Source organism: Dichotomopilus funicola, assembly GCF_033296635.1.
Source record: "Dichotomopilus funicola strain CBS 141.50 unplaced genomic scaffold C8A04scaffold_59, whole genome shotgun sequence".
Classification (NCBI taxonomy): Eukaryota; Fungi; Ascomycota; class Sordariomycetes; order Sordariales; family Chaetomiaceae; genus Dichotomopilus; species Dichotomopilus funicola.
Window position 1 is genome coordinate 176,397 of NW_026944080.1, and position 12,065 is coordinate 188,461.

Below are 12,065 nucleotides of genomic sequence, written 5' to 3' on the forward strand. Positions count from 1 at the left end.
CCAAAAAAAAACTGAAGAAAAAAATTTATTCAGTTTCGCCATCGGTGAAAATGGGCCCGAGTGGAATTTCTCAGGCCGGTGGACCTCGTTAAGTCTGCTCCAGCTCACCTCGGTGGAGAGCGGATTCCATTTTTCAAGTGCGTGGACGGCTACAGTCGGCTCCTTGGAGGTTCACGCCATGCATCCGGACCGACGGATAGAACTTACATGTTGGCGCCGCAACTGTTTTTCTCCCAAGTTAACCCGGCCGGTGGAGGAAGTCCTCGTAATTGCGGATGGCGACATCACAGAGGACATATTCGACAGAACGACATGGGTGCCAATGCGGTATATTTTAGATGGTGTGCGTAGACGACACCTGTGCCGGGCGAATTCAAATTTCGCTCCGCTTGAGCGATCTCCAGAGGGACCAAGGTAGTTTCCAGCTAGTTTTGACCTGGAACGGGTCAAAATTAGCCTTCTCGAGGCGCTGGAGATAATCTCCTACTGCAATGGCCTCCAACAATACACTAAAGCCACGTTGGATAACCGCCGGGGTATCCTCCTCGCCGTGCGCCAGGTTGGAATACGCGTGTTCCGGCTCGGTCTGATGCTCGTAGTCGTGCCCCGGCCCGTTCCCAGACCGCAAATTTCTCAACATCTCCCGCGCCGTGATAAGATGATCGTTTGCCCGAGTGGCAACCTGGAACACCGCATCCTGCAGGCCCTCAGCGTTAGGTCCCCGGCGGAAGACATCCTCCTCCTTCACACCAGCCGCTACCATCACATCGAGCGGAAGCAGTAGTGCGGGGCTCCGCGTTGTGCCGACACTCGAACCGGACGGTCCGTGGATGGGTTGAGACGGTGCCGCGAGCACGGGGATACCTCGGAGTGTTGCGGCGATGCCATATGCCTTGCCGATGTGGCTCGCTAGGTGGTCCATGTGCACGGACTGTAAGGGCATCGCCGCAAGCGTCATGTACATCAGCGTAGCGTACGTGTTCTCGGCATGGTCCTCCAGAGCGGCCAGGCTAGTGAAGGGGCGGTTCTCCATGTGCTTCCCTCGCGTGTTGATGAGACGCAGAAGCCAGAACTTGAGTGGGCTTACGCTGTTAACGCCTGCACGTTCAGCCAAACCCGTAATGGCGTTATGCAGCAGGATCGATATGGGCTCGCGCGGGGGGTTACCAGAGAAGATCTGATTAACAGTGTCCCGCCAAAATTGGATCCGAAAGTGACCTATTGTCGCGTTGGACACGGTCTCAGGTAGGCGGGCGAGCTCGAGATTCAGTGTGCGGAGAGCATCATATGCATCCTGTGCCGAGCGAGGCACAAATTGCCGGATGAGATACGCCTCATAGTCACCATGTCTAGCGAGCCGTCAGCGATATGTCTCAGCCACCAAAGCTGAAAATTCGGGAGCGCCAACCTGAGTTGATTTTGGCAGTACTGCCGCGCCTTAGTCACATCAACCGCGCCGATGCCCGTCGCCGTCGACGTTGTTACAAGATGCCGACATTGGGGGATCAGGCAAGCTTGGGTGGCCACCTGCTTAAGGCCGCTCGTGGTGACTCGGGCAGGATTCATGTGGGAACAGTTGTTATTTCAACACCCCCATCCCTTCTCGAACCCACGCACAGAGTTGTGGTGGTAACTTCGACACAGAGGTGTTCGACAAAAGAAGTTTACCTGAGTGAAATGATGCAATTGGAGAATGACTTGACCCCAAATTTGTGGGCCCAGTTAGCCTTCAATGGTTGTCGCGGAATCAGCTGATTAACGCGACAACAGGAATTGATGGCCCCACCTTGTCGCGTCTCCCAGACCATCGCCATCCATCACCTACCGAGAGTCGACAACGTCGTTGTGCCCGATTACCTTCCTCATGAGCCCCCATTATCCGGAATCATGAGCGCTAGTAATTCTGGCGAGCCTCCGGCGAAAAAAAGGCGATTTTTTGTCTCTACACTCGAAGACGAGCACGGCCAGACTGCAGGCGTCAACCCAACCTCGAACGACGTTCCTCAATCCTCTAGGCCTAACCCAAGACCGTTCAGCAGTCCCGATGCCGGCGCGAAACAAGCACCCCACGCTTCGAAGAACCCCACCCCTGGTGGCGCCGGTGGCCCTCCGAGGATGACCTGGCCTCGCGAGCCTGAGTTGAATTTCAGCTTTTTCCAAGAGACCCTTCGGGCTGTGGTCGGAGAGCACGAGGACGGTGTCGCGGAGCTTCTGAGGGGAGCCTGCGGGGACGATTTGGAAAAGGCCATCAACATGTACCTCGATGGTACCTGGAAACACCTGAAACGGAAAGTACCGTCACGCGGCCGGGCACCCGCTCCCACCGATCACAAAGTAGGAGGATCGTATTCTGCGCCTACCCGACATGCTCCTATAAACCCAGTACCCGACTCCAGATATATCGGAGCTTTCGGTGTAGAAGGATGGGTAACTAGAAGTGGTAACAACCTACTGAAGCATGGAGACGTGGTCAACATCGAGCGCCAAAAGACCCAAGTTCCGAAACCCATGTCCCGAAAAGGGGGGAATACACTTGGTCAAGTTCAGTCAAACATTCGCACGAGTGCAGTTGCGGCTAAGCGAGCCGACGTTATCGTCCGTTTTACCGATAGTTCTGGCAGAGAGATTGGCCGTCTCACCAAGGAAAAAGCGAATTGGGTCTCAACCTTAATGGACCAGAAGATCTGCAAGTTTGAAGGAATTTGTGTCTACGCTCCGGAGAGGCTTCGCACGAACGATACGGTGTTTCTCCAACTTCGATGTTCCCTGCTCAAATATGCGTTCTTGAGTCGGAAGTTTGAATTGGCGGATAACAGGACGGCCGGCCGGTTTGAGGAGGCGGAAACATCCGAAGAGAAGGATCTCCGGTTACGACAGGTTGCCCTCGTCACACTCTTCCAGGAAATCAACCTCTTTCCAGTCAGGAGGAATGCTACAGCCGCGAAAGGTCAACGGCAGGATCTACTAGATGCAGCGCAGATGGCGGAAAATAGGGAGTTGGCATTGCATGGCCAAGAGAGTGATCCTGCAGCCTTTTCCCCGACGGAGGAGAAGGAAGATGGGAAGGAACTCGAACAAGACCAGCTCGATGCCCTTTATCGAAAGGCACAGACATTTGACTTCAGCACCCCGGAGGCAGAGCCCGCCGACACCTTCGCCCTAACCCTGCGCCCATATCAGAAGCAGTCGCTGCATTGGATGGTGGGGAAGGAGAAGAATGTGCGGATTGAAGAGCGAGAGACCTCAATGCATCCTTTATGGGAAGAGTACGCCTGGCCGATAAAGGACTATGACGACAAGGAACTTCCGAGTGTCCCCGAACAACCCTCGTTCTACGTCAATCCCTACTCTGGGGATCTTTCTCTCAAGTTCCCGAAGCAAGGGCAACACTGCCTTGGGGGGGTCTTAGCCGACGAAATGGGTCTAGGAAAAACCATCCAGATGCTTAGTCTCATCCATTCACACAAATCCGACGTCGCCATCAGCGTACGCCAGTCAAACCGCTCAGCTCCCTCGGTCAACCAACTTCCACGTCTTCCATCCACCCAGAGCAGCCAGGCCATGACGGAAGCCCCATGTACCACGTTAGTGGTTGCCCCCATGTCTCTGCTTGCACAGTGGCAAAGCGAAGCCGAGAACGCTTCTGTTGAGGGCTCGCTAAAGTCCATGGTATACTATGGCGCCGAGAAGAACGTCGACTTGTTGACGCTTTGTTGCGAAAACAACGCGGCAAATGCCCCAGATGTAGTCATTACAAGCTACGGTGTTGTACTCTCTGAGTTTACGCAAGTCGCGTCCAAGAACGGCGAGCGATCCCACGGTCGTGGCCTCTTCTCTCTCAATTTCTTCCGGGTCATCTTGGATGAAGCCCACAGCATTAAGAACCGCCAAGCGAAAACGGCCCGGGCTTGCTATGAAATTTCCGCAAGGCACCGGTGGGCTCTAACGGGCACGCCCATTGTCAACAAACTCGAGGATCTCTTCAGTCTTGTGCGGTTCCTCCGGGTTGAACCCTGGAACAACTTTTCCTTCTGGCGGACTTTCATCACGGTGCCATTCGAGTCTAAAGATTACATGCGAGCCCTCGACGTTGTGCAAACGGTGCTTGAGCCGCTCGTCATGAGAAGGACAAAGGATATGAGGACACCGGATGATAAGCCATTAGTCGCCCTTCCGCCGAAGCATATTGAGATCCTGGACATTGACCTCTCGAAGCCGGAGCGCGATGTGTACGATTACATTTTCACTAAAGCGAAACGGACCTTTAACGCCAACGTTGAAGCCGGCACTGTCATGAAAGCATTCACCAGCATCTTCGCGCAGATCCTCCGGCTCCGTCAATCATGCTGTCATCCAGGCCTCGTCCGCAACCAGGACATCGTTGCTGAGGAGGAAGAAGCCGGTGCTGCAGCTGACGCTGCGGTCGGGCTCGCCGATGACATGGATTTACAGTCTCTGATCGAGCGTTTTACCGCCGCCACAGATGACGCCGCTGACTTCAACGCGTTCGGCGCCCATGTTCTCGGCCAAATCCGGGACGAAGCAGTCAATGAATGCCCCGTGTGTACCGAGGAGCCAATGATTGAGCAAACCGTCACCGGATGTTGGCACTCCGCGTGCAAGAAATGCCTCCAGGACTACATCAAACACCAGTCTGACCGACACCAAGTTCCTCGCTGCTTCCAGTGCCGTGAGCCCATCAACTCCCGCGACCTATTTGAGGTTGTACGGCATGACGATGACCCGGACACAACACCCTTCGACCAAGGCCCACGCATTTCACTGCAGAGATTAGGCGTCGGCAACTCATCTGCCAAGATCGTCGCTTTAATCAGCCAGCTCCGCGATCTCCGTCGCGAAAACCCCACCATCAAATCTGTGGTTTTCAGTCAATTTACTTCATTCCTTACCCTCCTTGAGCCTGCCCTCGCCCGTAACAATATGCGCTTTCTCCGACTCGACGGCTCGATGGCACAAAAAGCGCGCGCTGCTGTTCTCGATGAGTTCCGGTCGTCAAAGACATTCACCGTCCTCCTGCTCAGTCTCAAGGCTGGTGGGGTAGGACTCAACCTCACCAGTGCGAAGCGTGTCTACATGATGGACCCGTGGTGGAGCTTTGCTATTGAGGCGCAAGCTATCGACCGGGTCCATCGTATGGGCCAAGAGGACGAAGTTAAAGTGTACCGGTTTATTGTACGGGACAGTGTGGAGCAGCGGATGCTAAAGATACAGGACCGGAAGAAATTCATGTGAGTCTACTTCCATTGATTTGGCCGAGATACCGAGTTTTTACTGACAACACAGTGCCTCGTCCCTTGGTATGATGTCCAACGAAGAGAAGCGAATGCAGCGTATTGAGGATATAAAAGAATTGCTCAGTTAGATCAGCCAACAGTATATAGATAGTTTTATAGCAGGAGTCCGCAAAACAGCATGTGGACGAAGAGTTATTGTGATATTTTCCGGGCGGGAAGGTTTCAAATACATATAGGATTACCGGACTTTAATAACAACATCAATTTTAATACAACTTGTAGGATGTCATTACACGGCACTCCTTCTTAGAGCCAGAGGAGGCTCCAGAGGTTGGTGAGGGAGCACATTACGTTGGAACACAACTAAGTCATCAAGAAGACTCATGGTAAGAGCGATAGCATTGTAAGTTTAAGCTAGTCCTGAAATTGAATTAAACTCTGGTCCTCTTGGACTATCATCCCAGGCTCCTTGGCCCTCCCTTTATATTACCAGCTTTACATTATATCCACTTTACCAGGAGCTATCTTCTGTTGTATGGCTAGTTTTTAGCTAGGAGCCATCCTCCGATCTGGAACCCCCCTCTCGTCATAATAACTTCTCTATTGGTACTGTGTTGGCTGCACTGTATTATTCGGGTTTCATTTTCTTTTCCTTCCTCGCCAAGAACGAACTATTCCCGAGATGATAGTTTTCCTCTACCTCTAATAACTATAGTCCTATATATACCCTAAATACAGATACTACTGTACAATCGGGAGATTTTGTCCTATTAATACTGTATAGAATTAATTCATTATAGCTCACAGCATTCTTAGGTTCTACAACAATATTATAATAAATATAGAATATAATACATTGGATAGTAAAAGGTATTGAAATATTATCCCAATGGAATATTCAATGCTACCATATAATTTTATTTATGATAAATGACATAATAAATCATAATAAATATCTATAAATTTACTAGAAGATCCTAGCTCAAATGATTAGTTATCAATATATACTTAAAGCTATTTACCTAGAAGGAGATTTATAATGACCCAGCTGATTAGTATATCCTAGGATACCTTCCAAGTCATATCATTACCTAACACCTATCTTGTATAGGTGCCTAGCGCAACTATACAGGTATATAGTTATAGGAATTCTAGAGAATATAGGGTATAGGGCAGGTATACTATAGGGCTTTTATATAAGGCCTATACCTATTTAAAGGGCCTATAAATGGTTTTTATAGATAGGTTTAACCTTTATATAAATCTTAGTTCTATAACTTATAAAAGTACTGTAACGGATCGGGTCTCAACCACACTCTGAAAGGGTTTACTGAGGATATGATAGAAGGGTTGTGATCCAGTGAAGCCAAAAGGTTTATAACAAGATAATGATCTGGTGTTAACGTTCACTATATTGTCCGAGTCGTAATAAACAAGTTATATTGCTTATTAAGGAAGTCCTAGACCCCTTTATCAAGTGACTACCTAGTTATCTATATACTTAACGACTTTTTTGTTCCTGAAGTCTCTTTATACCTGGATTATCTAGATCGTTGGCCGTTCTACACGATCCAACATTGCCCTGGATTGTCTAGATTATTAGTCGTTCTATATGATCTAATCCTGATTAGTCTATCCCTTATACTAAATGATTAGCTGGTAGTATATCCTATATCCTACCTATATATACTATAGGCTACCTTCTATAGTTAGTTTATAATATAATACCCCTCTTTAAGCTCTTTTAACCTAAAAGAGCCGAAGCCTTACCTTAAATATTATTAGTAGCCTATATTTATAAATATAACTTTTCCCTCTCCTTTCCTTATATCTAAAATATTAATAAGATGTTAAGTTATATAAGAAAAATAAGATCTAGTCTTCTTTATTTAAAAACACTGTAATATAGCTACCTCCTTAATATAATCCTTTATTCTTCTATTAAAATAAGGTCTTTATATTCCTTCTATACGGTTTAAAGCCTTATTTATAAGATATCCTCCTTTAATTCCTCTACTTATTATAAATATATTTAGAGGTATAAGCTGTTTTATAATATCGATAGTATTACTCTTTAATAGCTCTAGAAAATTATATTATAATATAATAAAGTCGAATTAAAGCTAGATAATACTAAGGTACTAGCTAAAGCTACTAGTATTAAAGTATATTAGCTCTGAAAATAAAAGAAGTTATAGCTTATAAAAATAGATTATACTATAGCCTAAGGTATTAACTCTATAGAAGAGTTAGAGTAAGTAAAATAGGAGGAGATAGAAATATTAGCTATACTAAAGGCCTTTATTAATCTATCTAATCTATCTTAGCTACTCCTTCTCTTATAAATACCTTTAACCTTTCCCTTCTTAAATAAATATTTCAATCTTTATTGTAATAAATAAAATAGTTATATAGTATAATAGTAATATATATATACTTTATAAGCTTATATATTTATTACTATAGGTATATTAGCCTATTTATATAACGCTATAGATTTAATTCTTATTATAACTAAATTATATTTCTTTTTTTTTTTACTAACTACTATCTCCTTGAGTTCTTCATCTATACCTTTTAATAATAGCTTTAACTAATCTACTATAGTTATATAGAGTAATTAGGACGTAAATAAAAGAAGTCCTATAGTTAGTTTATTAGAGTAATTGATCAAATTTCCTACTAATTGTTATAAGTTATTTTTAAATCTAAAGTCTAGCTATTTAACTAAGTCCTTTAGTTATCCTTTTATAATCTTTAAGTTAAATACTTCTTCTATATCCTACTTTTCTTCCTTATCCTCTACTTTAATATCTTTATTAAGTTATAAGTTCTTTAATATTAGTTCTAATAGTACTATATAAAAAATATTTATTTTTAGCTTTATAGTTAATAGAAATATAAGGGTATAGTTATTTTCCAAAATCTTTTTATTAATTTTAAACGGCCTAATCCTCCTAAAATTAAATTTCCTACTAGGTTATTTGGTTTTAAGATTCTATAAACTAAAGTAGACTTTATCTCCCTTCTTTAGATAAAGTCCTTTAAGCCTTTTCTAATTATAGAATTTCTGTATTCTTTTCCCTATAAACTTAAGTTCTTCTTTAAGTATTATATATAATAAGCTTATTTTATCTACCTTAATAATAGTCTAAGGTATTTTAATATTAGATCTTTATTTTAAATTAGGTTTATATCTGAAGTTTATAAAATATAATATAACTTATATTATCTTAGTTTCTATAGTATTATAAGCTAGTTATATAATAGGTAATAACCTAATCTAATTCTCTTATTAGAAGTTAATATAAAGTTAGAGACATTATTTAATAATCTAATTAAGTTATCCTTTCTGGCTATCTATCTATATATAATATATTATTAATAACTTACTTTTTATCCTAAGCCTTATTATTAATGTTTATTAGAATTTTAATATAAACTTAGTATCTTAATCTATAATCTACTCTTTTAGCTAGCTAGGTATAGATTAATATAATATATTAATAGAATATATCTATAAGTTATTCTACTATTTAGATTTCCTTATAGGGTAGGAAGTAGATCTATTTAATAAGCCAGCCTATTTACTATAGTAAGAGTACTATTATATTTTACTTAGGTTATAGGGTCCCTAGATTCTAATAACTTAATAATAAAGTCTATTATTATTAAACTCTATAGTCGTTTAGTAATATATAATAATTATAATAACCTATAAGGTTTATATTATCCTAGTTTACTTTATCTATAGAGGTTATACTTATTAATGACCTCCTTAACCCATTCTTTAAGGTATAGGAAATTATAGTATTATTTGATCTTAATAGCTATTTTCCTAATTCCTATATATCCCCTAAGTTTTAACTGATATACTTTAAATATAAAGTCCTTCTAATCTTGAATCCTAATATAAGCTTCATTATAATATTAGAGCTTTATTCTATCTAGTTATAGGCTAAAGGTATTTACCTCTAGGTCTATCTTTTAGTTAGCTTATTCCCTATTAGTAATAATTCCCTAAAATTCTTATCCTCCTCTTTCTTCCCTAAAAACTATATAATACTCTATAAACGGTTATAGGGGTATTCCTTCCTCTATCTATTATTAAATAACTATAGTCTTATAGTCTTTAATTAGTTATAAGGTATGGTAGAGAGTATTATTTATTTATTATTATAGTAGTACTAGTAAGTTTCCTAATATTTTATCATCTTAATGATTAGTTCTCCTATTTAAGGTATCTGCTTATATATTTTCTATACCTTTCTTATAGTTGATTATAAAGTTAAATTCCAATAAGAATTCTACCTATTTAGTTTATTATCTATTTAAGACTTTAGTTATTATAAAGTATTTAAGGTTCTTATAGTTAATATAAACCTATATTAAATAGGTTATACTATTAAGGTAAAGTCTTTATTCCTAAAAAGCTTTAATGATAGTAAATAACTTCTTATTATAAATAGGATAGTTAAAATAAGGCCTATTTAGTTTCTTTAAAAAGAATACTACTAGATATAACTTCCTATTCTTATCCCTTTATCTAGATTATCCCCTGATTATAAAGTTTAATATATTAGCCTCTACCTTAAAAGGTAGGCTAGAATTCGATAATAAGAGTACTAGATCTACTAGGATATTCTATTAAATCCTTCTAAATACCTACTTTTAAATATCTCCCTATTTAAACTAAGTTCCTTTTTTAGTAACTTTATATAATAGTTATATAATATTACCGAAAGTTTAGATAAATATTTAAATAAAATTTATAAATCTAATAAATCCTTAAACCTCTATAGCCTTAGTAGATATTAGCTATTCTATAATTACCTAGATTTTCTAAAGTTTGATCTTAACCTTTTCTAATAAGATTTTATAGCTTAAGAAAACTATTCTTTATATATAAAATTCATTCTTCTCTTTATTAACTAATATCTAATATTAATATAATATATTGAATATTTATTATATATATTATTAGTATTCTTTAAATATCTTGAAATAAATAAGGACATTATTTAAATAATATATTATAAACCTATTAAAGTAGGGTTAAATAATATGGTTAATTATAGCTTAAAATATTATAGATATATTAATAAGGCTAAAGGGTATTATTAGATATGTGAAAAGCTATTTTCTATTTATCCCCTTCCTTAATATAAATATAGATATATACTATTAATAGGTTAAGATAGGTAAAGTATTATATTCTAGCTAACTAATCTTAAAGCCTTAAGATCAGTAGTAGAGGATATTTATTTTTAATAGTCTTATTATTTAGCTATCGATAGTCTATATATATCTTGAATTTCCTATCTTTCTTTAGAATAAATAATACTAGATATCTAATAAGTAAAGTTAATTTAATAACTAGATATATCTAATCTTTAAATTATTATTTAAATACTGCCTTAATTTAATATCCTATTTCTCGTTAGTATAGTAGACTTTAAAAAACTTCAGTTATATCCCTTCTTTAAGTTTTATTTTATAGTCCTAGGGTCTATATTCTAAAAGCCCTTTAAGATATTTAGCTTAAAATATTAGACATCTTTTATATTCCTAAGGAACTTTACTAGTTACAGTAGTCTTTATAATTCCCCTATAATAGATAAACTTATTATTCCCTACTTTAATACTTATAACCTTAAATATATCGATTTTCTCTCTTCTATATTTAATATTTACTACCTTAACTAGGCTAACCTATTATTTAACTATAAGCTTTTCTTTTATATTAACTAAGATAATAGTAACTTTCTAATCTATCTACATCTTCTTCTATTATTATAGACTACGTTTTCTAGGATCTAGAGCTTATTGTTTTTTACTAGCTATTTCTTATAATAGGCTTATAAAGGTTATATTCTATTATACTTTACCCTATTATAGCTTCTATTCTATATTTCCTATTTTACTAATCAGGTATTTCTATAGTTTATACAGTTATAGACAGTTATTATCCTTTTAACTAATATCCAGGTTATAGTCCTTATACTAGGGTAACCTTAAGATTATCTCCTTAATAGGTCCTATATCTATAATATCAAATACTACCTTTATGGTTTTTCCTTTTACCTCTATATCTAGAGGTTGAGTTTCTCTTCTAACTATCTAGCTTAGAAATGATCCTTATATTAGATAAGGTTCTTTCTTTATCTTTTAAGGGATTCTATACTTATCAACTAGGGTAAGGCTAATAAGATCTACTTATAAACTACTATCTACTAGTATTAGGGTCTATGGGTGGTTCTATCTAATAATAACCTAGAGCTAGTTATCTTAACTTTAATCTTAAATTATAACTACCTTTATTAGGCTAGTTAGGAGGTTATTATAAGGTCTTTGTTTATATTAATTCTATCTAGAGTTGGCTACGTTTATAGTATTGGTTACCTTTGTCTGAACTATAATAGAAATAAAGGGAGTAAGTAATATATAATAGATTAAACCTTAACTATACTTTATAAGGGTTTACTAAAGGTATAATAATAAGGGTTGTAATCTAGTAAAGCTAAAGGGTTTATAATAAGACAATGATCTGGTCTTAATGTTTATAGTATAATATAAATGGTAATAAACAAGTTATATTGCTTACTGGAGAACTCCCAGAGTCCTCTAGAACGAATGACTATATATTAGCTGGATTACCATTCCCCCTGGTAATCCCTAGCACTGGATTATATGGATCACTATATGATCCTAGTGATCTATACGTGGTCTAGTCTGGATTGTGATCCTGTTCTGATTGGCTATCTAATGATTGGCTGTCAGTTTGTCCTGCGTCCTGACTTGTGGGTCTTC

At 39.0% G+C, this 12,065-nt stretch overlaps 2 protein-coding genes across 2 annotated transcripts; one reads left to right on the top strand and one right to left on the bottom strand.

The window, feature by feature from the left end:
- Positions 1 to 373: 373 nt before the first annotated feature.
- On the bottom strand, positions 374 to 1,566 carry C8A04DRAFT_31057 (NADH dehydrogenase complex I, assembly factor 6; the record flags this gene model as incomplete). Its single annotated transcript, XM_062781620.1, has 2 exons — positions 374 to 1,349; positions 1,409 to 1,566. The coding sequence occupies 2 exons, from the start codon at positions 1,564 to 1,566 to the stop codon at positions 374 to 376; spliced, it is 1,134 nt and encodes a 377-aa protein (XP_062634797.1).
- Positions 1,567 to 1,887: 321 nt separating this feature from the next.
- On the top strand, positions 1,888 to 5,383 carry C8A04DRAFT_31058 (DNA repair protein rad5; the record flags this gene model as incomplete). The annotated part of the gene is made up of 2 exons (XM_062781621.1): positions 1,888 to 5,249; positions 5,305 to 5,383. 2 exons carry the CDS (start codon positions 1,888 to 1,890, stop codon positions 5,381 to 5,383), a joined length of 3,441 nt encoding a protein of 1,146 aa, XP_062634798.1.
- Between the last annotated feature and the right edge of the window lie 6,682 nt (positions 5,384 to 12,065).